General features: G+C 41.8%; 1 protein-coding gene across 3 annotated transcripts in view; it reads left to right on the top strand.

The window, feature by feature from the left end:
- Window positions 1-17,025, top strand: part of LOC310875668 (kinesin-like protein KIF1C) — a 62,019-nt gene that overhangs the window by 24,058 nt on the left and 20,936 nt on the right. For 2 of the 3 annotated variants that reach the window (XM_083788974.1, XM_083788973.1), the window contains exons 8-20: window positions 2,529-2,640; window positions 2,758-2,835; window positions 3,399-3,464; window positions 4,047-4,128; window positions 4,754-4,832; window positions 5,603-5,748; window positions 6,460-6,651; window positions 7,618-7,730; window positions 9,291-9,370; window positions 11,019-11,094; window positions 11,913-11,992; window positions 12,342-12,436; window positions 14,436-14,519. In XM_083788974.1, coding sequence (XP_083645100.1) covers window positions 2,529-2,640; window positions 2,758-2,835; window positions 3,399-3,464; window positions 4,047-4,128; window positions 4,754-4,832; window positions 5,603-5,748; window positions 6,460-6,651; window positions 7,618-7,730; window positions 9,291-9,370; window positions 11,019-11,094; window positions 11,913-11,992; window positions 12,342-12,436; window positions 14,436-14,519 — 1,283 coding nt within the window. The remainder of the gene's footprint in view (window positions 1-2,528; window positions 2,641-2,757; window positions 2,836-3,398; window positions 3,465-4,046; window positions 4,129-4,753; window positions 4,833-5,602; window positions 5,749-6,459; window positions 6,652-7,617; window positions 7,731-9,290; window positions 9,371-11,018; window positions 11,095-11,912; window positions 11,993-12,341; window positions 12,437-14,435; window positions 14,520-17,025) is intronic. The other variant, XM_083788975.1, reaches the window with a different exon arrangement.

Raw genomic sequence — 17,025 nt, 5'->3', positions numbered from 1 at the left:
CATTCAAAAGACTATGGCTAAAACAAAGTCAAAATGTATTGTCAAAATCAAGTCATGGACTCTGTTTTAAGTTATTTGTCATATCCAGTGGCGTGCACAGATAGACACTAGGGGGCGATAGAGCACCCCCTGCCCTTTCCCCTCTGGACAAATGTGCCCAAGGGCACATTGTACAGTGCACACTGTACAGTATGTGGACCATGGTGACATTGATCAATTCTTGATAAAAAGCTTCTAATATATTATTTAGGCCCCAAAATCTATAAGTCTCACACTATTAAGGCAACCGGACGGTTCCATGCGCTGCACAAGGTGCCCTTTTTTCACTTGAGCACCTGCCCCTCTAAATGTCTGTGCACGCCACTGGTCATATGATCTGCCCTGTTGCAATTTGTGATTACGAAGCCTAAAAGGCAAAACAGAAGTACAAATTGTAACGTTCCCAATGTTCAATGTAAGGAAACGCAATTCAATCACCATTATCTGCACGTGACAATGAACTTAAATGTTAATGGTGACTGCCTGAATAAGGAAGGCTGCTCCAGCGTCTAATCCCTTCTTCTGCACATCATTCATTGTAACGTTGGCATCAGGGAATGCCACGAAAACAAAAACAATCCGAGGCATGGTGAGGTGAGTCAGTGATGGAATCAGAAGTTTAATGAGGTTTAAATCAGCTGACGGGCAAGAATGAATCACTGTGGGACAGGATGCACATTGATTCTGTTCCGATGGAACTTAATGTTTCCTATTAGGTGATAGTTCAGGGTCATTCCATATAACGTGTGCTTAACCCATTCTGGGCGGGATCGAACCCCCTTTTGGTGTTTTAAGCATTGTGTTCAGACTGTACAGATGGACCTCTAGTGTAAGACAGTTCAGACTGTACAGATGGACCTCTAGTGTAAGCCGTTCACTTGAACGGGTCTGACGAGTACTTCTTTTCCAGTTTAGCAGCAGCGTGACGCAAGGGTGGTAACTTCCCATCAATAGCTTTAAAAACAAACTGGTGCCAGTGCCTAGATCTCCTCTCAGAGAGGGAAGACCAACTTACCCTGTCATAGAGGGTACAATGGTGAGTGCTGTAGCTTTCGCCAGTGATAAATCTAAGTGCTGAGTGATAAACTGTATCTATGAGTAAAAGAGTGTTACATTTGTACACTCAGAGTTTCAGACCTGTAAGGGTCCATTTGGTTCCATGTGTTACACTCTCAGAGTAACAGGGTTAATTTGGAACCCCCTCAAGGAACCATGGGGGTCCCTGGACCCCACTGACCCTCTGGTCTAGCGGAGTGATTTGGTGATCGGGTGAAGCAGCGGTGAAGTATCTAGCGAATCCCACAATCCACATAACAACAAACAGTATGCCTATAATGTTTGTTGTTGTGATGACGCCTCCTACTGGGGGCATTCATAAATGCAACAGGGCTTTCCCAATGTAAACATTCTCTTTGCCAAAAATATCCTACAGCAGTGTTGTTTTCGTCAACTAAAACTAAGACGATAAATGTTCGTCGACTACCTTTTTCCACGGACAAAAACTAAATGGAAACTAAATAAAAACTAAGCTATGATGACTAAATATACTGACAATTTCGTAAAAAATAAAACTAGACTAAAATGTTAAGGACTAGAGACAAGAGATCCAATATAAGTCATTTTACACTTGGTTGCCTGCTGAAAATAGCTGATCTACAAGCTTGTGTGTGTTGTCTGATGAATGAATATCAACATCCTAATACATCCTAATACTGGGGGGTCAAATTATGACAGGCTATTCCTGCTGTCAAAATATGACCGCTCAGTCAAAAAACACTTAATTTGTTAATTTGTTTGTTTGACTCATGCTTTCCAAGGTGTGTGGTCCTAAGGATGAATACAAAATGAATATCAACATCTTAAAACCAAAATGTTGCGACGTAGATCGGCTAAGATCGGCTAAGTGTAAAAACAATCATTACGCCAGCATCAAGGCCCGCCAAAACACATTTTTGTCAACTAATTCTACAGTTGATTAAATTTAGTCGACTAAAATGTGTGAAAATCTTATGTCATTTAGTCGACTAAAACTAGACTAAACACAAACATTCCAGGTGACTAAAATGTGACAAACTAAATAAACTATTCAAGAGACTATGATTAAAACTAAAATCAAATTTTCTGCCAAAACACTGTAAAGTTGTTGGAAGTTGAAATATTTAATGAAAACCATACCATTTTTAGCATATTACATTTATCTGACATCTCTGATAGAATAGTGTGTGGGGAGGAAATAATTGGCACAACGACATTTGGCAACCTTCACTGTGCCAATGTTGGCACCCGTGCCCAAGGTTGCCCAGCCCTGGTTTACACGATTTTATTTTTACACCAGTTTAAAATAGTCCATGTATAATATCTGGTTATTGATTGAACATTGGTTCTGCTGGGACAGTAGTATTGATTATTTCGTTGATTGGTTGTAGCAGGCATCATGAATACATAGATTCATATTATTAATATATTTTTTTATATTTTAACTCTTTCAGAACCGTAGCGGCCACAAACATGAACGAGACGTCCAGTCGCTCTCACGCGGTCTTCACCATCGTCTTCACGCAGAAACGACGAGATCAGCTGACCTCGTTGGACACCGAGAAGGTGAGTCCGTCTGTCTGTCTGTCTGTCTGTCTGTCTGTCTGACCACCTGTCTGTCTGACCACCCGTCTGTCTGACCACCCGTCTGTCTGACCACCTGTCTGTCTGTCTGTCTCTCAGGTCAGTAAGATCAGTCTGGTGGACTTGGCAGGAAGTGAACGTGCTGACTCGTCGGGGGCAAAAGGCACCAGGTTAAAGGTGAGAGGTCATGACCTTTTAATCACCCGTTGTAGTTCCTGGGAGGGGGGGAGGGCGGGTCCTGGGCGTTGTAGTTCCTGGGGGGTCCACTAGGGGTCCCCGGCAAAAATAACTTTTTTTTTAAACACTTAAACCCCACATTGATTGACTGATTGATTGAACATTTAATTTCACAGTATGTAGAATAGGGTACATTTCAAACGGAAGCAAAAGTCAATACAAAAGTCCTCTTTTTCATCAGTATTCTATGTAGATCTCCAAACATGTTGACACGTATTGACAAATGTTTTCTTATGGGGGTCCCCGGGGGGGTCCCTGGCACAGAATATATTTCTATCTTGCTGTCTTGTTTCCACTTAGGCCCTAGGCGATCAATTCATAGACATTCATAGGGTTCTGCAGCCAAATAACACCATCAATGTGGGGATCCTTGATATGAATATTATGATTGAAAACCTGCTATGCTAAACATCTTACTGGTAATTTAGTGCAAATTTAGAACTAAACCTTTGTGTGTGTGTGTGTGTGTGTGTGTGTGTGTGTGTGTGCGTGTGCGTGCGTAGGAAGGAGCAAACATCAACAAGTCTTTGACCACCCTGGGGAAAGTCATATCAGCCCTGGCAGAGATGGTAAGATTACACTACAGTACAGTAGGTTCATATCAGCCCTACAGAGAAAATATGATAAATAGTAGATAACTAGTAAAGTAGCCTACAATAGGTTCATATCAGACCTACAGGGAAGATATGGTAGACAACTACAGTACATGTTTAGTGTAAACACTAAATATGTTTACACTTCAGGAGCATTCTGCATGTCTAGCTGACACCTGTTCCTCCAGACAGACAGACAGACAGACAGACAGACGGACAGGTTGGAGGTGCTGATTAGTGACAGACAGCATTTACTCTGACAAAAGACAGAATAGTTTGTTCTGTTGGAGACATTCAACATAATACTTCATATACAATGTAGTTATTAGGCTAATATCAAAACAATGGAATGTCTACCTCCAATAATAACAGTATAATAACAGTATGATACTGAACTTCTCTCTCCTCTCCTCTCCTCTCCTCTCCTCTCCTCTCCTCTCCTCTCCTCTCCTCTCCTCTCCTCTCCTCTCCTCTCCTCTCCTCTCCTCTCCTCTCCTCTCCTCTCCTCTCCTCTCCTCTCCTCTCCTCTCCTCTCCTCTCCTCTCCTCTCCTCTACAGCAGAGCAGTAAAAGGAAGCGTCGAAGTGATTTCATTCCCTACAGAGACTCTGTTCTCACATGGCTACTGAAAGAGAACCTGGGTATGTTTTTAATCATCTGTTTTCCAATGTTCTACTTGAAGTCAAAGTCGTACGATTTGTCACACACACATTACCGTAGTGGCATTTTGTTCTCCGCATTTGATCCATATCTTGGAGCGGTGAGCCGCAAGCCATGCCAGGCTCGGGAATCATTTGATTCGTTGATTTGGAGGAGAACTTCAGCCATTTTCAATCTGATAGGATGAATTCATATATATACAGTCCTCACTCGTTTGTAACCTCTACTGCTGTGCCGCCCCCGGGACGACTGAATTTGAATCGTTTGGCAGCCCTACCTAATTCAAAAGAAGTCTACACAATTAGAGAAATGTAGAATAATTGTTGTTTTTGATAGGCTAAATGTCATCAAATAGTGGTCCGTGGCTTAAATGCAGAATACATAATGGACCTTGATATGAAAAGGGTTGAACCATTGATGCACCACGGTGTTTTCAAACCCACAACTTCAGAGTATTTACCACTGCACCACCTAAATAATAATACAATAGAAGCCGTTCTTGAAAATGAAAATATACAGCATATTAATTAGGCTGGCCATAAGCCAGTTAAATAACAAAGTTAAACTTTGATTGTTGTTAACTGTGTGTGTGTGTGTGTGTGTCAGGTGGTAATTCTCGTACAGCGATGATTGCCGCTCTGAGTCCAGCTGATATCAATTATGAGGAGACACTGAGTACTCTGAGGTAATCAATATTTTTATTACTGTAATCAATAGATCAGTGTTGTTTTTGGCAGCATATTTCTATTTTAGTTTTAGTCGTAGTCTCTTGAATAGTTTTCATTTAGTTTTAGTCACATTTTAGTCACCCGGAATGTCTTAGTGTTTAAATATCGTAGGATTAAATCTACATTTTTATTTAGTCGACTAAAATGTGTTTTGGCGGGCCTTGATGCCGTCGTAATGACTTGCTGAAAATAGCCGATCTACAACGCGTCGTGCTGCGACACTTTGTGAGCTTGTAGGTCGGCTATTTTCAGCATTCAAACCAATAGTGTAAAATTACTTATACTGGTTTTCTTATCCACTAGTCCCTTCCTAACATTTTAGTCTAGTTTGTATTTCTTAAGTATACTTAGTCTTGGTTTTAGTCATCATAGCTTAGTTTTCATTTAGTTTCCATTTAGTTTTCGTCAGTGGAAAAAGGTAGTCGACGGACATTTTTCGTCTTGGTTTTAGTCGACGAAATCAATACTGCAATAGATTGACAGACAGACAGACAGACAGACAGTACTCCTGAGGTAATCAATACCTAATACCCAACTCATTTTGTTGACTGAAACTGTGACGAAATATGTCTTTCGACTAGGTTTTTGACTTTCACTGACGAAAACTTGAGGGACTGGTAGAGAACAGATCCAGTAGAACAAAAAAAACCTAAAAGACAAGTCACTTTATGTTCATTTTACGTGTGTGCGTGTGTGTGTGTGTGTGTGTGTGTGTGTGTGTGTGTAGGTACGCAGACCGTGCCAAACAGATCCGCTGCAACGCGGTGATCAACGAAGATCCAAACGCCAGACTGATCCGAGAGCTGAAAGAAGAAGTGAATAGACTGAGAGACCTTCTGTTCTCCCAGGGACTACAACAACTACTGGATACAGGTATTACCCTCTGAGACCTGGAACGCATCTGTGTCACTTTAACTTTTAAAAACGTGGCGCAAATCTTTGAGTATATATTCTTTCACAGCGAACGTTTATAACTTGTATCTTTGTTTCTGTGGGGGGAAGGGGGAGGGTCCTATAGAACAACATATTTTCAGATGGGGGTCAGCGGCCAATTTTCTGGGGTCCTTGACATTAAATAGTTTGAGCACCACCGACATGGAAACATAAGGTTTTTCAGAAAACTGTCATGATTTAGAAGACATTTGTACTAGAATCTGGTCTCTGGTAATATTACACACCTTCTACACAACACTGTTTCACACACAGGGCACAATTCATTAATACTAGACAAATTGAGAAGAATGGTGCGGCACTAGTTGGCACACCAATTCGGCACACCAATTCATTTTAGTCACTTTGATGTTTTTGCTACAAGAGAGAGACTTTAATGTAAAGAGCATTTACTTCTAGTCATATTTACTAGTTTACTAGTCGACTAGTCAACTAGTTGTTTAACAGTTTCTGAATGCAGCTTGGAAGCAATTTCTGTTGGGCTTTGAAGGCCAACCAAAGCTGTTTTCTGAGCTACTATAACATGTTTGTGTATTATATTAAATAAAGAGTTAATTAAATCGATAATGAAAATAATACGGAAATATCAATCTCTCTCTCTTTCTCTCTCTCTCTCTCTCTCTCTCTCTCTAGAAGTCAACAATAACAGCTCAAGTGACGTTGGGGGCGGGACTTCCACCGAGTCACAGCAGCTGTCAATCACAGCCAACGGAGTCTCTCATAGCCCCGCCCCCACGGGTGACGACCACTCTGTGTCCCACTCTGTGTCCCACTCTGTGTCCCACTCTGTGTCCCACTCTGTGTCCCGGGCGCCCAACTTACTCTGTGAGTAAATGTCTTAATTACTAACTTACTCTGTGAGTAAATGTCTTAATTACTAACTTACTCTGTGAGTAAATGTCTTAATTACTAACTTACTCTGTGAGTAAATGTCTTCATTACTAACTTACTCTGTGAGTAAATGTCTTCATTACTAACTTACTCTGTGAGTAAATGTCTTCATTACTAACTTACTCTGTGAGTAAATGTCTTCATTACTAACTTACTCTGTGAGTAAATGTCTTAATTACTAACTTACTCTGTGAGTAAATGTCTTAATTACTAACTTACTCTGTGAGTAAATGTCTTCATTACTAACTTACTCTGTGAGTAAATGTCTTCATTACTAACTTACTCTGTGAGTAAATGTCTTCATTACTAACTTACTCTGTGAGTAAATGTCTTCATTACTAACTTACTCTGTGAGTAAATGTCTTCATTACTAACTTACTCTGTGAGTAAATGTCTTCATTACTAACTTACTCTGTGAGTAAATGTCTTCATTACTAATATGGGCGGGCCAAATGTCTTAACCCATTTAGACCCATTAGGACGATTCTACAAATGTCTTCCAAATCCTGACAGTTTCCTGAAAAAACCTGTTTCTATGCAAGTGGTTCTCAAATATTTCATGTCAAGGACCCCCTTAAAATATATGTAATTGGCCGCCAACCCACATCTGAAAATATGTTGTTCCAGGGACCCCCCCCCCCCAAAGATTTTAGTTAAACATGTCCGCTCTGAAAGAATATATATTCCAAATTTGCGCCACATTTTCACAATTTTTCAAAAATAGCAGACCTACGAGCTTGTAGATCTGCTATTTTTCAATAACAAAAGTAGAACATAATGCTTAAAACACCAAAAAGGGGTTCCCGCCCAGAATGTCTTAATTCATTCATTCTTATGTTTGCCCTCTAAATATTAGGGTTTAGATTTAACCCTGATTTAACCCTCATATATAATCTAAAGGTCCAGATTTAACCCCCTCGGACCCGGACCACATCACGGAGGATGGAGAGGAAGGGGAGGAGCCTGTCGACACGGAGCCAATCAGCAAGGAGGAGGCTGCAGAGAGGCTGATGGTAGGTGTAACACCACGCACGCACGCACACACACACACACGTCTACAAGCTCACAATGCGTCGCATTGAGCTTGTAGATCATCTATTTTCAAATAGAAGTGCAATATACAAGAAGTCTACGCAATTATAGAATGTAGAAGAATTATTTTGACCAATCAGCTGTTGGGAGATTGTTATCTTGGGAGATTGTTATCTCCCAACGGTACCAACATCAATACAGCATGGAATTGTCGACAAAATATTATCTTAAAGGTATATTCAGTGATTTCACTCAAAAAACCTTAGGTTTCGTTTTTGGCTGTGGGACCCAGCCTTTCGTCCAATCAGGATAGAGAGTAAAAAACGAAACCTAAGGTTTTTTGACCCCCAGGGGTTAACTGGGGACAGGGAGGAACTCCTTATATGGTCAGCACACTCTATAGTAGGGAGGATTATCACAACAAAACAAAAAAATAAGTGATATTTGAATTAAGTGAAATCACTGAATATACCTTTAACGACAATATACGAAAAATATCCTTTCGTTTTCGGTCTGAGAGGCTAAATGTCATCAAACGGTGGTCCGTGGCTCAAATGCAGACTAATAATAATAATGGACCTTCATGTGAAAAGGGTTGAAAACCACTTGGTTTTTAGGCAGCACTGTACCTCACAGAATTCCAAGTATTTTTTAGGAATGAGACCTGTTATATAAAGTAAACATTAAAAAAAGCCAACAGGAATTTGTACATCCGCTTAAACACTGAGTGACGATAGTCTTTGAGCTGCTTGTGAGCAAATCCTCTCGTAAATCTGTACAACAACAACTCTCTGAGATCCTTGTCCCAAACAAGCCCTGCTGCTTGTTGCTCCCACAAAACTAAAAGCTAGGGATGCACTGATATATCTATATATCTATATATATCTGCCACACATCGATATCGGCAAATACATTTGACATTAACCGATGGCAGTAGCCGATATTTATCTGTGCTTGATAAGCATACATTTCGCATTGGCTACGTTGGTGTTGTTGGTTATCTGCAGCCTACCAAGCTGTAGATTCTAAATATTTATTTCTTGCATGGAAGATGTATTTGTTTCCTTGGTGGCACAAAAGGGGGGAATACACAAACTAAATAAACGGTAAATCGGTATCTGCTATGGGCTAAATTGTTATTTTAAACATCGGTGTCACCATCCCACCAGAAAACTGTGGCCTCTGTGTATTACTTACTAACCAGTGTTAATTGTGTTGTCTAAGACTAAAAGACTAAGGTTTTTGATATTTAGTTGTCTAAGACTAGACAATTTCAGAAGGGACTAAGATTAAATGATGTGTTTATCTAAAGACTAAGATTAAACCAAAAAACAAATAATGTTACTAACATGGATACTGGCATTATAACTGAGTTGTGTGTGTGTGTGTGTGTGTGTGTGTGTGTGTGTGTGTGTGTGTGTGTGTGTGTGTGTGTGTGTGTGTGTGTGTGTGTGTGTGTGTGTGTGTGTGTGTGTGTGTGTGTCTGTGTCTGTGTCTGTGTCTGTGTGTGTGTGTGTGTGTGTGTGTGTCTGTGAGCACAGGAAACAGAGAAGATCATTGCAGAGTTGAACGTGACGTGGGAGGAAAAACTAAGGAAGACCGAATCTATCAGACTGGAGAGGTAAGACTGTCTTGTCTGACTGACTGACTGTCTGTCTGACATTATAAAATAGTAAAAATACAGTTATTTTATAATGGCTGAGAGGGTGGGAGACACTCCGCTACGCGTCATGTCTCACTACGCCTCTCAGCCATTATAAAATTCCCGGTAAACCTGAGTCCTCAGGCTTATTGCTTTATTCTAAAACGGTTACAAATTTTGTATGGCAAACAATGAAAATCATAGACGCGTCGCAATTAAAACAGTTCTTAATAATAATAATAATTCACTACAAGAACAACTTATACAAGAAAGTTATACAACATGTTGCCTAGCAACGGTCATTTCCAAAAATGAAATTTAGCAAGACCTTTTTATATTTATAAAAAGAATGGTGTCGGTTTTATTAGGTTTTATTGATAAGATGTCTATGGACCAGAGTCCTGCACGGGTCCAATTTTCGATACCCCCACCCGTCCCACCCGTCTATCATCAGTTCCGCAACCCGCCCGTTACCCGAGATTTATATAAAACTCGAAACCAGATCCGCCCCGCCCGTCAAAAAATGGACCCGTTACCCGTTCGTATCACAGGCACCGATAGCTATCATTGACTTTATTTCATCCAACACCGCATGTGGTGGTGGTGGGCGGTGGTGGCAGTGTGTTGCACACGGAACGGAAGACATGTAGTTGACTGAGGCAGGCTACTGCGGCTTATTATCACAACATAAAGTTATATCATGATTTTGACCTAAATGGCATATTGGCATAATATATCAACAAGGAGAGGATGATAAAAAAAGATTAGCCTGATGATCCAAGGCTGTTTCAAACACGGTCATCACTCATCAGGCTAGTCTTTTTAACTTTATTTACACTTAGACAGAGTGACGCATTAGGCCAACATTACCTGGGTTAGCTTTACATCTTGTGTTGAATGTTTGCATTATAAATAAATCCCTTGGTGTTTCATCAGCACGAACGAAAATATAGGCTACAGGCTGCAGCTTGGTGATAAAAAAATAAACTCCACACATGAAATGCTACGATAAGGAAGCAAGGATTCGGCCGTGATGTCACTGCTATGCAACAAGGAAGTAGCACGGGGAAGCACAGCAGCAGAAACAGAACGCCATTATGAAGGAATCTGCAGTGATGTGACATCACTGACGATTCCTTGGGCATGTGACGGATTTAACTTGTCTCCGCTGCTGAGGAAAACCCCCAGCTCAGCTGCTGTTTATAACATCGCGCAGTGCGGGTCCACTGATTAAAAAAGGTCACCCACCCGCGTTGCATTGCGTTCCGCCCGTACCCGTTAACTTATAAAAGTATATTTTCCGCCCGTTCCCACCCGTCAAACTCGGGTACCCACGGGGTATCCGCAGGTGTCCGACCCGTTGCAGGACTCTGCTGTGAACGTCTGTGGGGGGCATCAGGAATGTTACTATAAACAGATCCATAAATACAACACACCTGTGATTGATATAAACTGATCTAAATTCATCACCTCCACTAAACGGGAACCGGCCAATCGGAATCAAGGATTGGGATTAATTGTTTCAGTCATTAATCTCTCTTTCTCTCTCTCTCTCTCTCTCTCTCTCTCTCTCTCTCTCTCTCCATGTCTCTCTCCCTCTCCATGTCTCTCTCTGTCTCTCTGTCAGAGAGAATCTCTTAGCAGAAATGGGCGTGTCCATAAAAGAAGACGGAGGAACTCTGGGAGTTTTCTCCCCGAAAGGAGTAAGACCTGTCTGTCTGTCTGTCTCAGCCCATTATAATTAAAGAATCACACTCTGCCCAAGCCAAGGCCGAGTATTCATTCATTCATTCATTCATTCATTCATTCAATTCAATTCAAAGGGCTTTATTGGCATGAGAAAACATACGTTTACATTGCCAAAGCACAATACAACAATAATCTCTCTACATGTAGCAGGAATATACACAATGATGATTACAGAGTAAAAGTGGCCATATCTTCCCGGCACCCCGAGCTTCTATTTTGAAAGAATTCCCGGCGCTGATTGTGTTAAACGTGGGTGCAAAATGTGGCATAACCTACTGGCGAATACTAAGTCCGACCCAATTCAAACAAGTCTGCAACTTCATGTCGTTCATGAATAGACCACTATTACCAGAGACAGTCTGATGGAAAGACAACCTGTATACAGCTAGAGGACTTGCAGCCCAATCACCTACAATATTTTTGTATAGCCTTAAAGAACCAAAAAGTAAAACACATGTCCAATAATATGCGTCTCACTTGACTGGCAAAATAGCACCACCTACTGCTTATTTCACAAACTTATTATATATCACCCAAGAATAGCATTTTCTTTTTTTTCCCTCAAACTTCTGAAAATTTGCTTCATATTTTAGAAAAGGCTTGATGGAGATGCAGCTAGTGACCCTGATTAGAACCAATTTACCAATAATAATAATAATAATAGACAAGGATCAATAGTGAGATCGATAAGGAATTGGATCAATGAAGGGAACGAAAAAACGAAAATGTACTATCCCCACCTGAACCTGATTGATTGATTGTTTGATTTCAGACCCCTCACCTGGTGAACTTGAACGAAGACCCTCTGATGTCGGAATGTCTGCTGTACTATATCAAAGAAGGAATAACCAGGTGTGTGTGTGTGTGTGTGTGTGTGTGTGTGTGTGTGTGTGTGTGTGTGTGTGTGTGTGTGTGTGTGTGTGTGTGTGTGTGTGTGTGTGTGTGTGTGTGTGTGTGTGTGTGTGTGTGTGTGTGTGTGTGTGTGTGTGTGTGTGTGTGTGTGTGTGTGTGTGTGTGTGTGTGTGTGTGTGCGTGCGTGTGCGTGCGTGCGATTCACTAAACTCACAAACACTATAAGATTAAATTGTCTGTCTCTCTCCACATGTCTCTCTCTACCTGTCTCACTCTCTCTACCTGTCTGTCTTTCCACCTGTCTCTCTCTCTTTCCACATGTCTCTCTCTACCTGTCTGTCTCTCTCAGGGTGGGTCAACAGGACGTGGACATAAAGCTATCCGGTCAGTTCATCAAAGAGATCCACTGTGTGTTTGTGAGTGAGACCAACGACCTCGGAGAAGGTAACTAATGCACTGTGTGTGTGTGTGTGTGTGTGTGTGTGTGTGTGTGTGTGTGTGTTGCACAGGTCCAATTTTCGATACCCGCACCCGTCCCACCCGTCGATCATCAGTTCCGCAACCCACCCGTTACCCGTGATTTATATAAAACTCGAAACCAGATCCGTCCCGCCCGTCAAAAAATTGATCCGTTACCCGTTCGTATCACAGGCACCGATAGCTATCATTGACTTTATTTCATCCAACACCGCATGTGGTGGTGGTGGGCGGCGGTGGCAGTGTGTTGCACACGGAACGGAAGACATGTAGTTGACTGAGGCAGGCTACTGCTGCTTATTATCACAACATAAAGTTATATCATGATTTTGACCTAAATGGCATATTGGCATAATATATCAACAAGGAGAGGATGATAAAAAAAGATTAGCCTGATGAGTCGACCGTCTTGATCCAAGGCTGTTTCAAACACGGTCATCACTCATCAGGCTAGTCTTTTTAACTTTATTTACACTTAGACAGAGTGACGCATTAGGCCAACATTACCTGGGTTAGCTTTACATCTTGTGTTGAATGTTGGCATTATAATCCCTTGGTGTTTCATCAGCGTGAACGAAAATATAGGCTACAGGCTGCAGCTTGGTGATAAAAAAATAAACTCCACACATGAAATGCTACGATAAGGAAGCAAGGATTCGGCCGTGATGTCACTGCTATGCAACAAGGAAGTAGCACGGGGAAGCACAGCAGCAGAAACAGAACGCCATTATGAAGGAATCTGCAGTGATGTGACATCACTGACAATTCCTTGGGCATGTGACGGATTTAACTTGTCTCCGCTGTTGAGGAAAACCCCCAGCTCAGCTGCTGTTTTTAACATCGCGCAGTGCGGGTCCACTGATTAAAAAAGGTCACCCACCCACGTTGCGTTCCGCCCGTACCTGTCAAACTCGGGTATCCGACCCGTTGCAGGACTCTGGTGCGTGTGTGTGTGTGTGTGTGTGTTCGTGTGTGTTCGTGTGAGCGTGCGTGCTCTGACATGTCTTCTCTCTCTCTCGCCTATAAAAGCTTACCAGGAAAACTGACAGGTATCATTTCCATAGCAACAACCCCCCACCACTCCCCATTCATGTTTCCCATGCCCCCCCCCATTCATCAAAGTAACACAGCGTCATTCACAATAGGCCTGTCTCACAGCCATTCATAGCCTTACTCATGGACCAGAGCTACATCCCTACCTGCTTTCTCTGCACCATTTAAGGCCGTTTCCAAATGTTAAAATGTAAAAGACCAATATTATTATGAAGAAAACAAGATGTTAAGACAACTAAAACGCATAGAATAAAGTTTACCTTCAGAAAAAGCGTTGTTTATGGCTTCTGAATGTAGGTCTTTTAACATGTAATGTCTATGGAGTGACGTCACGTCATCACCACTAGGTCTGGAAAGGGGGCGTGTCAAGGGGGCGTGGTAAGGGGGCGGGGAATGGCTGTGAGACGGGCCTATATGGGTTGTGCAAAGACCCCGCCCTTCCTGCATCTGATTGGCTGCCCCTTCATACTACTAGTACAGAGGTTCTATTTTTATAGGGCGAGGTCGCTTCTCGCCCTCAGGCGTCTTACTGGTAATCAAAGCCTAAATATAATTATATACAATTATAATACTGTATAGGTATGTAATATTATTCTAAATAAAATATGTTCGGTATCTCTGACTGCTTGTGATGAAAAATGTGCCATGTTGTGCAGTGATATAGAAAAGTGTGATGCGTTGAATGTAATTGAATCGTCACCTGGTGAATGGTAATCACATTGTGAGGGCCTCTAGAGGGCAGTGCCAACGCACACACCTCTAGACTACAAAATAGCACATCTACAAAATAGCTCTAGCTGAGTTTGATTCACAAATGCTCAGTGATTAATTGTGTGTGTGTGTGTGTGTGTGTGTGTGTGTGTGTGTGTGTGTGTGTGTGTGTGTGTGTGTGTGTGTGTGTGTGTGTGTGCAGTGGTGGTGACACTGGAGCCACTGATTGGAGCAGAGACATACGTCAACGGAAAACAGATCACCGACCCTCTGATACTGAAACAAGGTACTTTATGAAATATTAATAATACTAATATGAATACAATGGCCTACTGTAATAGAGGGTATGCGCATGCATAAAGTGAAATAGTGAATGGCAAATGGAGTGGCAAAGTGAGTTAATATTGTTTAACGTTGTTTAATGCAATCATATTGGACTTTTCTGTTTGGATGTATGGGCTGTCGATGCCAGAAAGTAGTTTTTTTTGCCACTTAATTAAGAATGGATTTAAACAGCTCGATAGAATGAGCACTTCTAATATAGAAGGGGAAAGGATAGGCACTAGGCAGTAGCCATGGTCATTCCTACTCTTCAGTGTGTGTTTTTGGGACCCTCTTTGTGGGTGTAAGGCTCCAAACAAAGTTTCAGACGGGTATAAAGGGGCCAGGACGCGCAAGGAACAAATTAAATTGAGCTTAAAACATATTGTAAATTTGTCAGAGAGCCAGTGTGCAGTGCCCTAAGACTGGGCTTATGCGCTTTTTTTGTGCCGGTGAGGAGGATCGAAGCAAATGGTGCATTTATATAGCACTAATATCCAAAAACGCTTTACGATTGTGCATTACATTCACCCATTCACACACCGATGGCGGAGGAAACCATGCAAGGCACCAACCTGCACATCGAGAGCAATTAGGGGTGTTGCTCAACGACACTTTGACGCTAACTCTGGGGGGAGCCCACAGGGATCGAACCGGGAACCTTGCAGTTCCCATCCAGCCACTCTACTTCCTGAGTCACTGGCGCCTAAGTGAGGACTTATAAATACTGGAGAGAACAGGGAGTTGACAACCGTTGACAGGAACTGCTATTACAGCAGAGCTCATGTGTCTGTTGAAGCTGAAGGCACTGTCAAAGGTGTCTTACCTGTCTAATCAATCACATGATACTCACACTGATAAGGACACTGTAGCAGGTGCCTGGAGGCACACTCACAGGCATGTGCATGTTTGCCTGTTATCTGATGGTATACCAACATCAATACAGCATGGAATTGTGGTCCAAATCGTATCCAACGACAACAAAATATCCTTTAGTTTTGGGTCTGAGAGGCTAAAATGTCATCAAATGGTTCCGTGGCTCAAATGCTGAATAAATAATGGACCTTGACATGAAAAATGGTTGAGAACCACTGCTACCCGTATACATAGACAGATAGCGTTATTGATCCTGTGAGATAAAATCAGTCTCCCAGAGAGGCGGGACAGCGGATATCTGAACAGGGCTCAATTAGGGCTGGGCGATATGACGATATATATCGTATTTTCGATAGAAAATGTCTATCACGAAAAAAAAGCTATATCGCTTATATCGCCGTTTCGCTTTACGGCAGTATTTTACGTCACAGCGCTTATATACGGCATGCCCAGCAGCCCACCGCGCGCACTGAAAACAGTGAGCCAACACCTTTCGGATGTCTTCTCTATTATATACTCTAAGGCCAACACGACCACAACACAAGCCGAGGTGGTGCTTGCACCTAAAAGAGGGAGATGATGATGATGGCTGACGAGATTCAGAGCGGTGTAAGGGGCACGTTCGGAAATACCACACCGGAGCGAACTCATCTATCAGTTTGCATTGCACAGTGCGCCTAGTGCGCTATTTCCGAACGCGCCCTAAAGTAACCGGTCATTCACTGTTATAAATGCAGGTTTCATGTTGGGTCAAATTGATAAATTGCGTGAGCCACGCATGTTTTACACAGTTGAACAATAAGCTTGTCCGTCGTCGGGTGCACTGCAAACTTCTTCCAAGACGAAGACGTTCCTCTTACCTGTGCAGTCCTCCTGCTGCGTGTCTGTCTTGTTTTATTGTTCCAAATAAATTATTCCATTTGAAAAGTCCTTAATTCAGCAACAGCTTACAACAACAACACAAGACGCTGACTTTGTTGTGATCATCAAAAAAAAAGGAAAAGAAAAAGCCCCACTCGTCCCAGACTCCCATATACGCACAGCTGTGGGCATGGAGAGTTGACGACAAGATCGCGTTCTCTCTCACTCTCTCTCACTCTATCGCCTGTAGTCAATTAAACATCGTTAAGCTGCCCAACGTCTTTAACAAACTAAACTATAACTACAACAGAACATGTTGATTCCCTATACAGAGCTTAAATGAACTGAAACAACTGTAGTGACAAACTGTGACATGAGATATTTATTTTTTCCTTAAGCCAATTTAATGCAGACACAGGCCTGTACTTCTGTGTCTGAATGGCAACGTCTTATTTCTTTATTTTTTCTTTTTAATTGTCATAATAATAATTATTATTAATAATACTAATAAAACTTTATTTGTATAGCACCTTTCATGACATGAAATGCAGCTCTCAAAGTGCTTTACAGAGCAATGGAGAAAAAAAGAAAAGCAAGGCAACGACATTAAAAAACAAGCAGTGATGCAATACAGTGAGGACATGAATAACAAAAAATAAAAGATCAATTAAAAGCAATGTTGTAGAAGTGGGTCTTGAGCTGTGCTTTAAAAATGTCTACAGAGGCTGAACAAT

This window comes from Protomyctophum parallelum (genome assembly GCF_964188405.1).
Source record: "Protomyctophum parallelum genome assembly, chromosome: 18".
NCBI classification, from domain to species: domain Eukaryota; kingdom Metazoa; phylum Chordata; class Actinopteri; order Myctophiformes; family Myctophidae; genus Protomyctophum; species Protomyctophum parallelum.
This window is presented reverse-complemented; position numbering and strand designations above follow the sequence as displayed.